The sequence below is a fragment of the Pseudorca crassidens genome, chromosome 9, assembly GCF_039906515.1.
Source record: "Pseudorca crassidens isolate mPseCra1 chromosome 9, mPseCra1.hap1, whole genome shotgun sequence".
Lineage (NCBI taxonomy): Eukaryota > Metazoa > Chordata > Mammalia > Artiodactyla > Delphinidae > Pseudorca > Pseudorca crassidens.
In genome coordinates, this window is record NC_090304.1 from 55,499,275 (window position 1) to 55,515,726 (window position 16,452).

Here is a 16,452-nt window from a genome sequence, read left to right on the forward strand (position 1 = left end):
CAGACAGCCTGCCCAACGTCCTCTCCCCTCTGGCCCACTCCAGGGCTTAGGACCGAGTCAGGGAAAGGGAATTTTCCAATTGGATCAGCTTTTATCAAGAAATAGGGTGGGAGAGAGGAATGTTCCACACGGGATTGGAAAGTCGGCAGGTTCTTTGATCTCACCACCAGGCGCATTCACGTCAGGGCTGTCTGAGGGCCTGACCTGGAATGTAATGCCCTGGCCCAGGAGATGCCGTGAAATGCCAGGGAAACTGGAGTCATGAGCAATCGCTGGCCTGCCCCTCACCTCTCTGAGGGCCGTGGTCCTCTGATCCTATTTTCTCATGTGATGTGAGGGGGCTGGAATAGGGGACTTCTGGGGTCTCTCCATGACTAGGACTCTGCTTTTAATTCAGACTGGTTCCTAGTAGTCCCCAGCCAGCCATCTGTCTCATCGGGGATCCCCTGCCACGTCATTTGTGCCTGGCCCCTATATGAGGCACTGTGAACCAGGCGTATAGCAGACATGGAACCAGCCTTGGGGAAAATGGAGGGGTCAGGGCCAGAACTGCGCTCCGACAGTGGCAGTGACCATTGCCTTGCAATGGGAGACCTAGGGTATGTGGGAGCCCAGAGGAGGCACCGACCGCAGCCTGGGGAACCAGTCAGCTTTCTGCCTGGTCCTGAGGCTCCCAGGGTTCCGGCATTTGGGAACAAGGAGGGGGCCCCAGAGGGCTTTGGAGGTTTGACTCAGGTTGTAGCCACAGTGCAGAGCACAGGAGAGATTCTCACTTCTCTGAGAAGCTGGGGCTGTGAGTAGAGGGTGCTGGAGACCACCTGGGGGAGGTCAGAGGAAACCACGGCTTCACAAACTTGTTGAAAGAACAAAGGCTGTGGCCCAGATGTGCAACCATCTGCCCCCCGTGGCAGCAGGAAATACTGCACTATCTGAATAATTCTTGTGCCTTTGTTTATCGGAGTTTGGATTTGAAGCCAAGTCTGTCTAACTCCAGTGATTACACTTTCCACTCCATCCTGTAAGGTGACTGGAGACTAATCCCCTTTATGACAACCATGAGGTAGGCCCAAATCCCTGCCATGCCCACCTCTTAGGTCTGCAGAGAGAATCCCCTAAGAGGAGGAAGAGTGGTCCATGAAGGGTAGGGGTGGGCGCTAACGTCCTCATAGATGTTAGAAATGATAGAGTTTGGCCGCAGGAGATGCCCTTATGGGGTCGCAGGTACCCGGGGTTCCCGTCCCTCCCGGGACTCTTCTCTAGCAAAGTGCAGCCAGGAGGACGCAACTAGCTTACGTTAGCCACTGTGCCTCCCCGCAGGAACACTGGATCTCCCCGCAGAATGCCAGGCACATCAAGCCCATGCACCCCACGTCGGTCCACGGCGTGGAGGACATGATCCGCTTGGGGGACCTCAACGAAGCTGGCATCCTGCGCAACCTGCTCATTAGATACCGAGACCATCTCATCTACGTGAGTGCCGCCCCGCCTGCCAGCAGCCCCGCCCACTTGCAGTCCCTCTGACTTGCAGCCAGCCCTGCCCAGCCTCTGCAGCTAGCCACTGGGGACCAGGGACTCAGCCCATGCCCACAGCCGCTCGGGTCTGTGGCTCATCCTCTCTTTTGGGCTGTGGCTTGTGTGGTCTGTGATTGGAGAATGGGGAGGTTTTTTCCCAGAGGTTCATGTGCCTCCGTAGGGCTGAAACCGCCGGGAGGCCAGACCAGGGAGGGGACGGTGACAGGCTCAGTGCTTTGCCCAGAGATGGGGGATCTGCTGCTCTCCCTGGGTTTGCTGTGGGGTCAGGACCTGCCACGGGTCCTCAAAGTCAAGAGGGGATGGGTTGGAAGTCTGTGTCCTCTTGAAGGGGATGGGGGCTGGACATGCTCCTTGATCCCCCAAACCCTTGAAATTAGAACCAGTCATACACACCCCCCCACACTTCCCCACCTTGAAACTCAAGAGGACAAATAAAGAGCATCTCACTCAGCCAGGAGTGAGCTGATCCCAAGAGGTGAGCTGAGAGACCATGAGAACAAGAAGGGCCCATCAGGATCATTTAGTCTAGAGATTCTCACACTTTCTGGCCTCAGGAGTGCTTTATGTTCTTAAAAATTATTGAAGACCTCAAAGAGCTTTTGTTTATGTGGGTTGTATCTATTGATATTTAACATATTAGAAATTTAACTGAGACATTTAAAAGTAACCACAAAAAATCCATTATAGGATAATGTATTTTTATGAAAAATAACTATATTTGCCAACATAAAACAATTAGTAAGAAGAGGGGCATTGTTTTACATTTTTTTCAAATATTTTTAGTATCTGACTCAATAGAAGACAACCCGATTCCTGTATCTGCTTCACATCCAGACTGATGTGACATTGTGTTGACTGAAGTGTATGAAGAAACTCTGGCCTCACAGATATGGAGGTGGAGAAGACAAGACCTTATGGACTTCCTGAAAGGGTCTCTGGGACCCTCAGGGGTCTTTGGACCACACTCTGAGAACTGCTGACCTAGTCCCATTTTACAGACAGGGAAACTTAGGCTCTATAAGGCTTAGCCAGGCCCGGAGCTGTGTGCCCAAGCAGCTCAGGGGTGAAGGAAGCTGTGGGTGTACAACAAGGAGAGAGCAGGAGGGAGCCCCCTGAGCCAGGTCCCCAGGCTGGGCATGCTCAGGGGAGGTGTGGGGTGATAAGTGCCTGAGAGGGGTGCGGAGCTGGTTCCGCAGAGTCTGTAGGAGTGAGGTCTTGCTCCCAGGTCACCTCCTGGCCGCTGGCGGAGATGGCGTTCAGGAAGGGACACTTCATGAACAGAAGGCCTGAGGCAGGACCGTGCCGAGTGAGTGATTTGTCAGACTGTGAAGGGGAGCCAGGGAGACAGAGCTGGGAGAGTCTGAGGGAACCTGAGGAAGCACAACAAGGAACTCTCGGGCCCTCAGAAGTCCTGGAATTGTGGTGCCTCAGCTGCTCGGGAGGCCCCCTGCCAGCCTCCCCACTCAGGGTCCTTCTGTAGCTTTCAGCTCCCAAGAAGAGGCTGTGCTTGGGCCCCTGACGTGCGTTGATTGCATTGGCACAGCAAGCAGCTTTCTCAGGGAGACCCTTAGTACCCACAAAGCCCCTCTCACTCCTTTCCTCACCCAGGGGGCAGGGCACAATGGCACCTCCAGATGTGAGCAGTGTCACCTAGACAATGGCGTGGGGGAGCTAGGACTTGAGCCCAGGCCAGAGATATCCCATGGGACCCACTGGTGTCTGCACCCCAGTTCTTGGCGGTTCCCTCCTCCCTCCTCTCTCTGGACAGCAGGTGGACACAGGATGGTCCAGGGGCTCTCCATGGCCATCCACCCAGGTCTGGGTGGAGTCTGACACTTGGGTCTGGAGGTGAGTGGGAGCCTACCTACTTGCCTGCCCAGGGAGGCCACTGCAGAGCTGACGTCCTGACACAATCTCCTTTTGGGGGTGAGCTTCACAGGGGGGAGCTGAGTGAGGTGGGAGTTGTTTCCACCAGGGACCCCGCGGACAATGTCTAAGAATAATTCAGAGGCATGTAGTTGGTTATTTTGCACGTTGTTTAGTGATTTTGCCGGCAAAATGGTTCTTTGTAAGTGAGGGGGTCGGTTGGTAGACTGAATCAAAGAACAAAGGCAAACGCAGGATTCAAAAGGGAGAGAGGAGGAAAAAACTTCAGACAGTCCGAGATCAGTGAATCTTGTTTGTGAAGTTTTGAGGGTAGACTGGCAGCCGGCAGAGAAATCAGCCTGAACATTAGGCCTTACCTAGGTTGACTGTGGGATCAAAGAAAAGAATTCTAGAGTTTTGTGGATTCTCCAGAGAACGCTGGGATCTGCACCGTTTGCCTCATTAGAAGTTTCACTAGTAGCCTTTCTGACTGATTTTTGGGTGAGGGTGGGAGGGCACGGGGGTGGAGCCCACACGAGGTGTCTGAGCTGTCTTTCTCCTTCAGAGACTCATGGCTGGAAGTCAAGTCGTGGCACCTGGAAGGTGCCCAGCTTGGATAGTCTGTGGGCCTGAGATGCTGGGTGTCTGTTGGTCTGGGGAGCCGTGCTCCACAATTGTAGGGCTCAAGAGTCAGCTCAAATGACTCTCTGACTCTATGATTCTGTGACTGGGTGCGTGAAGTAGGATTAGAGCAGGGCTTTGAAGAAGCAGCCAGGCCATTGTCCCACCCAGAAACCATACCTGTCCCTAACCATGGCAACCCCTGGTCACTTCATGGCTTGGGTTACCCTGGGCACACCCCCACACGCCCAGGATTTCCTCAGATTACCACGGCCACTCACAGCCTTTGGCCCGGAGGACGCTCTGTCCCTGACTGTCTGCCCAGGGCTTGCCTGCTCCAGCTGGCCTGGCCCCAGGTGTGTGAGGGACAGCACCCCAGGGCCGTAAGTCAGCCCGAGGCACCCTACATGGAGCAGAGCCTTCAGAGGACACCTAGCAACCTCTCGCTGGGTGGTCCCAGAGGCCAGGGGTCATCCCTGGGTCTTGTGGGCAGCAGGTGGCAGGGCTGATGCTAAACATGGGCTGGAGCCCTGGTCTGGGGGCTGGGGGGCCTGGATCCAGGTCTTGACAGGTTGCCTTTAGGGAGTCCCCACCCATTTCTGGTCTCAGCCGTCCCTTTGGCACAATGGGGTGGGTGCCTCTGTGACACTGGGAAGGTGTATGTGTCTAAGATGTATGTCTTGGTCTCCATGGTCTGCTAAGGGAGAGGCCCCAGGGCTAGCAGGCCCGGAGGCTTCCTGGAGGAGGTGGATTCCTACCATATCTCCTGGGGTGTGTCTCTGGCCCAGGAGAGGCTCCTTGAACTCCACCTGGGGACTTGGGGGCCCCTAGGGACCTGTGTGCTATGTCCTTGTCTTGGGAATAATCCTTATCTCTTCCCTACTCCAGCCCATGGGCCCACAGGGCAGGCTTTATTACTGGAGAAGAGGCCTGTGCTGGGTAGTTGGACATTAACTCTCTGCTGACCATGAACCCTTGGAGAGACAGAGCCAGAGGGCCTCAGGGAGCAGTGCCTAGAACCTCAGGGGACGGACGGGTGCTAAGGCCCAGAGAAAGGCAGGATGGGCCTGGGTCTCATTGTCAGCAGTGGCCAAGCCCCTCACTTCTCTTACTTCCCCCACCGCCAGCTCCGCAGTCTCACAGGTGAATTCCTGGGATCTGGGGGAGCCCAGGTGGGGAGGCGAGAGCTGGGGTTCTGGTGCCAGGGTCCCTCCTTCATCCCACTCCCTGCTTATCTGCTGTGCAACCTTGGCAAGCCCCGCCCCTTCTCAGAGGCTCAGTTCTCCCATCTGAGAAGGGGCGTCATGACTACATCTCACAGGGTCCTACTGACAATACAGAGAGAGCTGGCCTGGAAGCTGCAAGTCCTGCGCCCGACAGGGATCTTCCTGGCAGGTGGTGTGTCCTTGTTCTGCTGGGCCGGGTCCTCTCGCTGAAGGAAAAGGCTTCGTTTTTATTATTTAGTTTGAAATGGGTACATGTGCTACAGATTGGAAAATATTCCTTCTGCCACAGAGATGACCGCTGCTACTCACTTCTTATCTATCCTCTAAGAGAAAGACTATATATATATGATATATATGATATTAAATTATATATATATATATAATTAAAAATTTTTTCTACACAAATGATAGCATTTCTCCTCACACCTGTGTGCTTTTTCCACTAGCCCCAGCCCGGGCCATCCTTCCTGTCAGCGTAGGCAGGCCCGCCGCAGTGTTGCTGACAGGCCTGTCCCCTCAGCTCCTTTTCTTGCTGTTTCCTGTGGACAGCAGTGAATTTCTTCTCCATCCATTAATTTAGTGACTCATTCGTTCACTTGCCAAACATTTGCTGAGCGTGTCTTACGCACCATGCACAGTATTGGGCCCCAGGTAGAGAGAGGAGTGAGGCTGGGGGGCAGAGGCCTTGAACCAGAATTATGGAGGAGTTGGGGGCCAAGTGAAGGGGACCATGGAGGCTGTGATGGGTCACACAGGAGGGCGCCTGGCTTCCTGCGGGGGGAGCGCTCATCTCCGTTTGGACCTGAAGGATGAGCAGGCATTGGCTGGGTGAGGGGGCAGGGGATGGAGTTTGGTGCTTTTAACAGAAGGTTTAACATGGAGGGAGCCTCTGGCTGTGGGATGCAGATAACGAGGGCCAGGGCTCGGAGGTCTGTGGGCAGGAGAAGGATACTGACTTTGTCCTGAGGCCATGGGGAATCTCCTGAGGGTTTTCAGGAGGAGGATGACACAGTCAGATTTTCAGAGCTGACTCTGGTTCCCAGTGGAGGACAGATTGTAGGGGCCAGTGTGGAAGCTGGGAGCCCAGAGGGGAGGCGCCTGGCCGGGGAGGTGGCCGTGCCCACGGAGTGAAGTGCATTGTTATGAAGGAGAGGGAGGCCTCCCGGGTCCCGCCCTGGTGAAGGTCCGCCTGGTGAAGGTCGGCGGTGAAGGTCAGCCGTGAAGGATGGTGGTGGTGCTGTTGGCCGAGCTGGGAGGCAGAGGAGGAGCAGGGTTGAGGGGAGAGTGAGCTCCCATCTGGACAGGCTGGTGGACGTCAAGTGGGGGAGGAGGCTGAGGGGTCTAGTGCTCAGGAGGGCCCTCTGGGCTGTGGGCAGAGTAGACAGGGCCATGGGAGCTGTGAGGGGGAGAAGAGGGTCCAGGCCCAGCCCCTGGAAGGCTGCTTGTGGCATCTCAGCGTTCCCTTTGCCCTGTGCTTGGTCTGTCCTCAGGGCCACCTCGGTCTGGCTCTGACTCCCCCCGTCGATCGGTTCATTGGGTCTGAAATGGTGTCTCTGCCTCCTGCGTCTGTAGCTGCTCTTCATTCTCCCCAGCTGCCAGGGTGACCTTTTCCCAGCAATCCTCCCAAGTGTCCTGTCCTTTTATGCCTCTGTGTTTATCCCCACTGATGAGCCCTCCACTCCCCCGTCCCCCCCCCCCCGCCCCAATCTCAAGGAATCCGTGTGCTTGGTGCAAGCTGCCAGGGCCCCAGGCTCTCCCTCCCTGCCACCCAGCGTGTGGCTGTCAGCCTCCCCACGTGCCTCAGGGAAGGGTTCTTGAATGACAGCACGGAGCCTAGCTGACCTGAGGCCACGTGAGGATCACGGGCCAGGTCGTTGAGCATCACTTTGTTAGGGAAGTATTCAGAAGAAAGGAAGGGAGCATTTGTGGACAGCTGACTCTATATCAGACACCTGTCAAAGGTTGTGCCCTTTGGTCTCTATGACAGCCCTGGGAGGTGGGTGTTAACCATCTCCCTTTTACAGATGAGCAAACTGAAGCTTAGAGAAGCAAAGTGATCTGCCAAAGGGATGTTCCTTGTGGCTGTCTCTCCTACCTGGTTACCAGAGTCTAGCTGGTAGGAAGAGCCAGGGGGAGAGGAGAGTCCACTGGGGCCCAAAAGGACAATGTCTGGCAGGAGAGAAGCCTGGGTCTGGGGTGCTCAACCCAGGGCAGCTTTGCATGGCCACACCTGCCCCCGGGGTGGGCACTTGCCCTGGCATGCGGTGCTGGCAGCAGCCCCTTCCCTGCATGGCCACCTTGGGCTGAGGCTGCTAGGGCGTGACTGGGGCTCTGGTATGATGCACTGGGCCCTGGGTGGGAGGGGATGGGCAGGGCTGTCGCCTCCCCTGCACAGTCACGTCTTTCTTCAACCCCTCTGGGCCCAGATGTCAAAAGATCCGTCACCATTTATAAGCTGGGCCTGACCTTTTTGAGTTGGAGTGGGGAGAGGTGGGGAGGGAAGGAGAAGTAACCCCTGAGGGCCTCCCTGTGTCCTGGTGGCAGGAGGGCCAGGCCTTGTGTCCCCTGTGTAGCAGGGCCCACAGCAGGAAATTTTGCACGTAGGTGCCCTAACAGAGGAGCCCGAGGAGAGAAAGCCCCCAGAAGGCTCTCTGAGGTGTGTCTGGCCTGTGTGTCCCCACTGCCTGGGATGGCTGGAGGCACTCTGTCCCCCACAGCACAGGGGCAGTGCTGCAGAGACTGGGGCCCACCCAGCCCCTTTAGCTCTTTATGGCTTCATTCCACTCCCCCCTCACCAACCCAACTCCTCCACTCTGGGAAGGTCCAGTTTGTGAATTTTACTCTGAAGGTTTGGGATGCAGGGTTTGGAGGCAAAGGTGGGGGCCAGCATTTGAGAATTACCTGCAGTGTGCTATAAATTTTAAAGTCCACCATCTTCTTTCATAAAGTTATATTATGCCCATTTTACGGATAAAGATAAGGAAATTGAGGCTTTGAGACCCACCTTCCCTCCCTCCCCACTTCCTCCCTCCTTTCATCAAATGTCTCTGAGCACCTACTGTGAGCCCGACCCAATGCTAATCTGAAGGCCCCACCCCCAGCTCATAGGGAGGTAGGATTCTGACCCCAGATCCATGGGACTCCAAAGCCAGTGCTGTCCCTTCCAGAGGGACGGAGCAGGGCAGAGCCTGAGAGCTTTCTAGAGTCAGAGCCTCCCACATGGGAAGGAGTGAGCTCCCTGTTCCTTGTTGCCCACAGACCTACACGGGCTCCATCCTGGTGGCTGTGAACCCCTACCAGCTGCTCTCTATCTACTCGCCAGAACACATCCGCCAGTACACCAACAAGAAGATTGGGGAGATGCCCCCACATATCTTCGCCATTGCTGACAATTGCTACTTCAACATGAAGCGCAACAGCCGTGACCAGTGCTGTATCATCAGGTGGGCGGCCCAGGACCAGCATGGAGCTCCAGGCTTGGCCCCTAGAACTCCTGCTCTGTGCTCCCGCTAATGCCTCCTAATATAGAGAATCACCTCCCCTTTCCCAGGCCTTATACCTCTATTAATGCTACCAAAGCACATGTTAACTGTTGAGACCAAACTTGTTTACTGCTGGCTCCTGTTAAATTATGGTCAGTTGCAACCTTAGGCTCCTGTTCTCTCTTGGGCAGAGGGTAAAACAACAAAGCATTGATCGAGCATCTAGTTCGTGCCATGCTGTGTGGCAGTATGGGTGGAGGAGTGTGTGTGTCTGAATAAGGGGAAAGAAGGTAACCTTTAGCTGTGGCAGGGCGCTGAGCTCCTTTCGCCTTCCCCAGACCTGGAAGGTCCGTAGTGTCAGCCCATTTTACAGATAGGGAGCTGGTTGGAGGGGGGGCCACAGTTTAGGGCAGTAACAGGTCTTGCCTCTGCCTGGGGCTCCTCTGCAGTGGGGAGTCTGGGGCAGGGAAGACGGAGAGCACAAAGCTGATCCTGCAGTTCCTGGCGGCCATCAGTGGGCAGCACTCATGGATCGAGCAGCAGGTGCTGGAAGCCACCCCCATCCTGGAAGGTAGGGCCGGGCTCTCAGGGCGGGGCTGGGGGGCTGGGGGGCGACTGACATTGACCGTGACCCATGAACGTCTGCCCACTCTGCAGCATTTGGGAATGCCAAGACCATTCGCAACGACAACTCAAGCCGCTTCGGGAAGTACATCGACATCCACTTCAACAAGCGGGGCGCCATCGAGGGCGCCAGGATCGAGCAGTACCTGCTGGAGAAGTCACGTGTCTGTCGCCAGGTGGGCCCGAGCCCCTGGGCAGAGCTGCAGCTGCGCGGGACCCCCAGCCTCAGGGGGGTGTGGGGTGCACACCGTCTGCATGGCCTTGGTTGTCCCTGTGTTGCAGTTCGCTTGCCTCAGTGCCTGAAATCCCAGCAGGAAACCCACCCACGGGGACTTTTTCATGAAAGGCACTTGTTAACATAGTAAACTGGTTACAGTCTGCTTGTCTGTCTGGCTCCCGATGGCCTCCTCCCGCCCTCCCATCCCCCAACACCTTGTGCTCCCATTTTCAGGCCCCCGATGAAAGGAATTACCACGTGTTCTACTGCATGCTGGAGGGCATGAGTGAGGAACAGAAGAGGAAGCTGGGCCTGGGCCAGGCCACAGACTATAACTACTTGGCCATGGTGAGGCCCAGGTGGGGCACCCGGGGAGGGGGACACCGTCCCAGCCCCTCCGCAGCTCCAGGCCTGGTGGGTAGGAACTTCTCTGTGGGCTTCCTTCCATCCTCTGACTGGCCCCAGCCCACCATAAGGCCTGTTCCCCACGTGGGCACACGCCTGCTTGTACACACATCTAGACGAATTATCACCACAGACACACACATGCCTAAATGTGTACACGTCCCAGCCCCAGGGACGCAAAGACACACACACGCCCACGAGTACGCGCACCCGGCCCTGTCTGCACACGTGGGAGGTGATACGTTATTCTTTGAGGACGTGGAGACTGGGACCTCTGCCAGGGCCCCCAGGATTGTAGGGTACAGCCTGCTGTGGCTTCAGCCCCGGGGGCTTACTGGTTGCCAGGCCCTGTTGCCAGCCTCTTGCTGTCTGGACATAAAGGAAAAGTGGGCCTGAGGCCATTGCTGCCACTCAGCGCCAGTGGTGGGCCATGCACACAGCAGGCTGGACTGGGGGGAGCCCACGCCGGGTTGTCTGGACCTGAGGTGCGCCAGCCACGTGGACACAAGTGTGGGCCATGGCAGCTGAGGGATGTGGGACAACCAAGGGGGGTGTGTGTGTATGTCTGTGTATTGTAGGTGTGGCAGGCCTTTCTGGACACTTCCGTTAGCTGGTTGGCACACTTGGATACACACACACACGTGCACACACGGGTCTCATAGGCACACACAATGGGGCAGACCCCAGGCGATGCCCTGCCTGTCTGTAGTTACCACCTCCCGCCTTCTACCCCAGGCTGCACCTTGTGAGGGGTTCAGGTTCCTGAGGGTGGATGTCCATGGGGGGGAGAGGGGTAAGGTAAGGCCTTGGTGCTGTGACTTGCCAGGCGGGGTGACGGGGGCAGGCCTGGCATCAGTGACCCGGCTCCTCTCACTCATGGGAAGAAGGGGCATCCATGCTCCCCAGATGTGGGCAATGTATTCCTGAGAAGGCCAGCCAGGAGCTTTCTAGACTTCCTGGAGGAGTCATAGGTGAAGTCAGTGCTCAGAAACCCAGGCTGGCCTGGCCAGGCAGAGGGCCCTTCAGCCCAGGCACTGTGGGTACCTGTGGCCTCCCCGACACCCTTCTACTCCCCACTCTCCCACCCACTCCCACCAGGGTAACTGCATAACCTGTGAGGGCCGCGAGGACAGCCAGGAGTATGCCAACATCCGCTCGGCCATGAAGGTGCTTATGTTCACAGACACGGAGAACTGGGAGATCTCAAAGCTCCTAGCCGCCATCCTGCACCTGGGCAACCTGAAGTATGAGGGTGAGTGACTGAACAGCTATCTTCAGAAAGGAAGGCAGGCTAGAAAAGGGAACACGTTCACTCATCTGACACTCCAGCGATGTGCCAGGCTGGGAGGAGGTCCTCTGAGACAGGCACCAAGTCCACTCTGCTCTTGCCCTGGTGTCCAGCATGGCCCCAGGACAGAGTAAGAGCTCTGGGAATGTTTGCTCAGTATGAATGAATGATCCCAGCTCTAAGGAGCTCACAGTCTAGTGAGTCTTGAAAGACTAAGAGACGTGGAGAAAGCACGCACCAGGCAGAAGGAAGAGCCTGTGCAAAGGTCCTGAGGCCTGAGAGAGCAGGGCACATTTGGCGAAGGGCAGATGGTATCAGGCACAGAGCTAGACAAGTTCTCCAAGCCTGTCTCAGGAGCCCCTGATTGCTCTGGGGGTCTGGAGTGAGGGTCATGGGAGAGAGGGCCGTGACTGCCAGTGTCCGCTACGTGGATATCAGGCATGGGGCCAGATGCTGGGCATACGTGCTCCCTACCCTCCTGGTGACCGTGGCTCACGGTGACAACATTCGTCAAACTGATATTAACCCAGAAAAGCATTTAGTCATGGTGCTGATGCCCTCTGTGGGCAGGGCAGTCCCCCTGAGACTCGAGACAAGAGCTGCCTTGTCCTGCTAGACTGTCCCTTTCCCCCCACGCCCCGCCCCTTGCCTGACGCTGCGCCCTGATGCTGCTGACAGACCGTACGTTTGAAAACCTGGATGCCTGCGAGGTCCTCTTCTCCCCATCCCTGGCCACAGCCGCGTCTCTGCTCGAGGTCAGTGAGAGCTTTCTGTCCCCTCGCCTGCTTCTCCCTCTCCCAGAGGAGCAATTTTGACTTCATCAGGGAGCTGGGGCCCTCTGCTTGGAGAGTTCTGGAAGTTCGACGTCGAGAACCGGTTGTGTGCAGGATCTGTGTTGGGCACGGGTCCCAGAGAAGGAGTGGGGACCTAGCACGGCTGCCCCTGGGGAGGGTGTGGAGCATGAGGGGCCCTGAGAAGGTCAGTCAGTCTTGTAGTAAAGATTTACTAGACTCTGCCTCGAGTTGGAAAACTGGTATAAATAAAGCCAGAGTCAAAGCCGGTGCTGGAGGGACAGGGGACATGCTGGGGGGATGGGAGGGGGCTGTCGAGGAGAGAGCAGTTCCTTCTCAGCCGCCCTTGGGTGGGTTTGATGACTAGGGAGGATATGGCCGTGGAGGGCAGAGTCTGAGTCAGGCCTGGTGGAAGGCGGGAGGGGTTCTAGGTGTGATGGAGGGAGGGGTAGGCTGGCGGGCGGCTGAGTGGGTGCCTGGATGTTGCCCCACTAGGTGAACCCCCCAAACCTGATGAGCTGCCTGACCAGCCGCACCCTCATCACCCGTGGGGAGACGGTGTCCACCCCGCTCAGCAGGGAGCAAGCGCTGGACGTGAGAGACGCCTTCGTCAAGGTGGAGTGGCTGCCGGCTCTCCCCGGCCCACGGGAGGTGGGGTTGTTCACGGACAGGAGCCGAGGAGTCCACAGAGCTGGAAGGACGTCTGGGCCCTGACCCCGGTCTGCCCTTGGGTCCGGCTCCAGCCACTGGCGCTCTCTGGGGCTTGGGCAAGAGTCTGCCTTCCCCGGAGCCTCATTCGTCTGTCCCACAAGGGGTGGGAGCTGTGCTCTTCAGCGGCCCCAACAGCTCTGGTGCCCTGAGGCCCTCCACACCTGGCCTGCTTCATGTTGAATCATAACCTTTGGTCACTCGGTCTGCTGTGCTATTCCCAGCCCAGGGCATACCCTCTCTGATCTCTCCAACGAAGACCGCCGAAGAGGGGCTGGGTCGGGTGGAGAAGCCCCCCAGTCCTGCCGTTTTGTCATCCGTCGAGCCCCTCCGCTGTGCCAGGCCCTGTGCTGGGCTCTGGGACCCTCGTGATAATCAGACCTGAAGGGGAGACAGAGATGGTTGGGAGAGATGGGAGCCCAAACTGCATGAGGTCAGGAGAAGTTTGTTGGTGGAGCTGACGTCTCCACAGAGCTTTGAAGGACAGGCAGGAATTGTTCTGGCAGGAGAGGGTGAAGCTTGGGGGTTTCGTGCTGCAGGAAGGGGCTGGAGCGAGGCCGCCGAGGCCCAGGAGCCTGGCCGGTCCTCCTGCAAGGCTGTGGCTGCACCCGTGGCTTACGTGGCTGCCTCTGCCCGCAGGGGATCTACGGGCGGCTCTTCGTGTGGATTGTGGACAAGATCAACGCGGCAATTTACAAACCTCCCTCCCAGGAAGTGAATAACTCTCGACGGTCCATTGGCCTCCTGGACATCTTTGGGTTCGAGAACTTTGCCGTGAACAGGTACCACGTGGGCTGTGTCCTGTGGGAATTTTCTTCTGCAACATGGACTTCAGTGTCAAATCTCTCCCTTTAAACTACATTTAGTGGCTCCAAGCACACTCTGCCAGGCTGTTGGAAAATTTGACTCCAGACACCCTCTGGGGCCCTTTCCCCTTCTTCCCTGTCCCCTCCAGTCCCTGGGTCAGCTGAGGCCAGCTGGGGTGGTGGAGCGAAGGCTCTTACACCATCACAGACACTCTAGTCCCCGCTGCCCATCAGTCCAGTGTCCAAGTTCCAAGGTGCCGCAAAGCAGGTGAGGCCGGGCCTGAGCCAAGCTTGAGATGGGGTGTTGGCCATAGCTGGTGTCCCACTTGGGGGCTGTGTGAGGGGCAGATCGATGGAGCAGGCCCAGGTGGACACTGGAGCTGGAGGCAGCCAGCCCTGCCCCACTTTTTAGCTGTGTGACCCCAGGCAAGTCACTTCAATTCCTGTAATATTCAGATGTCTCAAAGCCCTCCACACCACCAAAACACTCACACTGAACACATGAAGTGTCTGTCACCTGGGAGAGCACTGAGTTGGTGGCGCAGAGATGTCACTGTCAAGGCCCTTCTTGCCCAATCTCGCGAGCCCGCTTCCCATGTCTGCTGACGCTTTGGATCTCTCTTTGAGGCCCCTCCCCAGCGCTTTGGCTCTTCCTCTCCCAGGTGCTCTGCCAGGGGTGTGGTGCCCATCCACCAGCCCTCTCTCAGGGCCTGGTCATGCAGAGAAGAGGGCTCCAGCCTTAACTCTCCTTCCGACTCACTGAGTGACCTTGGGCAAGTGCTGTGCCCTCTCTGGGCTTCCATGCCCTCTTCGGTAATGGAGGGGGTTGGACTTGCAATGCTGGTTCACCTCAGAGATTGGAAGTCCCAGGGGCACACTGCACACCAAGCTGGGGCCGGCCCCTGAGCGGCAAGGCAGGGCCTGAACATCCCCCTGCCTCCCGCTGCCCCCTGTGCCCTGCACCCCTCCCTGCAGCTTCGAGCAGCTGTGCATCAACTTCGCCAATGAGCACCTGCAGCAGTTCTTCGTGCGGCACGTGTTCAAGCTGGAACAGGAGGAGTATGACCTGGAGAGCATCGACTGGCTGCACATCGAGTTCACAGACAACCAGGACGCCCTGGACATGATCGCTAACAAGCCCATGAACATCATTTCCCTCATCGATGAGGAGAGCAAGTTCCCCAAGGTGGGCCTGCAGCGGAGCGGGGCAGACACGTCCCCTCCACACTCTGAGCCTCCGCTTTCCTCATCTGTGGAATGGGACTAATGATATGCGCCTCTCAGAGCAGCTCTGGGGCCAGTTCAAATGCGCTCATCTGACATTTGGGAATTACCTACGGTCCAGTGGGTCCTGGACCAAACTATGAAGATCTAAGCATGCAGCTGGTGCAGAATAGGTGCTCCAGACACAGAATATGTCTTGGAGTGGGGGAGGGGCTGCTCTCATGATTTTAATCATGGAAAATAGATTTTCTAAGCTGGAACGTACTTTCAAGGTTGTGTAATTCCAATTCACCCGCTTAACAGATGGGGAAATGGAGGCCCAGAGAGCTCCTGTGTGGGGAATAAATAAAGGGAGGGAAGCTGTTGGGAAAAACAGAAGAGGGGGTGAAAAGACAGGGGGCAGGAAAGGCAGTAGGGCCTGGTAGAGAGTGGGATGACGGGGAGGAGTGGGTGGGCTTGACAGCTGCCGCTTGGTTCCCACAGGGCACAGACACCACCATGTTGCATAAACTGAACTCCCAGCACAAGCTCAACTCGAACTACATTCCCCCCAAGAACAACCACGAGACCCAGTTTGGTATCAACCACTTTGCAGGCGTTGTTTACTATGAGAGTCAAGGTACAGGTGGGCCCTCCGGGGCTGGCTGTCTCTCTTTGCTTGTGTCCCCTCCCTTCCTTCCACTTGTCCAGCCCAGGACAGAGACCAGGGCCCTGGAATACAAAGAGGGAAGGGATGTTAGGAAGCACTGGGCTCAGTGCTTCTTTTTTAGGGATTTAAAAAAAATTGTGGTAAAATATAATATGAAATTTACCATTTTAACAATTTTTAAGCCTACAGTTCAGTGGCCTTAAGTATATTCACAATATTGTACGACCATCACCACTCTCCAGAGCCTCTTCATCACCCCAAATAGAAGCGCTGTACCCACTAAACAATGACTCTCCACCCTCCCCCCACCCGCTAGTGCCTGATAACCTCTATTCTACTTTCTGTCTCTATGTATCTGACTATTCTAAGTACACCATATAAGCGGAAACATACACTATCTCACCTTTTGTGTCTGGCTTATTTCACTTAGCATAATGCCCTCAGGGTTCATCCCTGCAGCATGTGTCAGAATTTTCTTCCTTTTCATGACTGAATAATATTCCATTGTGTGTGTATGTGTGTGTGTGTGTGTGTATACACCACATTTTATTTATCCATTCATCTGTCGGTGGACATTTGGGTTGTTTCCACCTTTTGGCTGTTGTGACAGTGCTGCCATGAACATGGGTGTATACCTACCTATTTTTTGAGTCCCTGCTTTCAATTCTTCGGGTGGGCTCAATGTTCTTTTGCACATATGGGGAAACTGAGTCTCAGAAGGGGCAGTTAATGTTTTTTTTAGATCACATGGCCTATTGGCTGCAAAGTCAGGCCTAGAACTAGCCCCGTTACTCACCAAAACTCTTCGAGCAGCAAGACCAAGTTTGGTCTTTGAAGGAGATGTATCTTCTTTCCTCTTGGGAGATACAATTGGGCTCATTTATAAGCTAGAAGTGAGGAAGACGGTCAGAAAACGGTCAAGTTTTCCCCACTTGGAATTCCTACAGGGTCTGTCAAAAGCGGGCAGACTGCCCTTGCCAACCTCAGTCCTCACACCCTGGTGCAAAGGGGT

The 16,452-nt window shown here is 56.2% G+C and overlaps 1 protein-coding gene across 1 annotated transcript in view; it reads left to right on the plus strand.

Moving 5' to 3' along the window:
• The first annotated feature begins 1,323 nt into the window (after positions 1 to 1,323).
• MYO7A (myosin VIIA) overlaps positions 1,324 to 16,452 on the plus strand; it is an 82,658-nt gene continuing 67,529 nt past the window's right edge. The window contains exons 1-11 of the mRNA XM_067750455.1: positions 1,324 to 1,470; positions 8,505 to 8,689; positions 9,178 to 9,299; positions 9,386 to 9,528; positions 9,804 to 9,917; positions 11,073 to 11,226; positions 11,941 to 12,017; positions 12,549 to 12,668; positions 13,401 to 13,543; positions 14,543 to 14,753; positions 15,275 to 15,410. Of these exons, the coding sequence (XP_067606556.1) occupies positions 1,360 to 1,470; positions 8,505 to 8,689; positions 9,178 to 9,299; positions 9,386 to 9,528; positions 9,804 to 9,917; positions 11,073 to 11,226; positions 11,941 to 12,017; positions 12,549 to 12,668; positions 13,401 to 13,543; positions 14,543 to 14,753; positions 15,275 to 15,410 (1,516 nt within the window). The 5' untranslated portion in view covers positions 1,324 to 1,359. The remainder of the gene's footprint in view (positions 1,471 to 8,504; positions 8,690 to 9,177; positions 9,300 to 9,385; positions 9,529 to 9,803; positions 9,918 to 11,072; positions 11,227 to 11,940; positions 12,018 to 12,548; positions 12,669 to 13,400; positions 13,544 to 14,542; positions 14,754 to 15,274; positions 15,411 to 16,452) is intronic.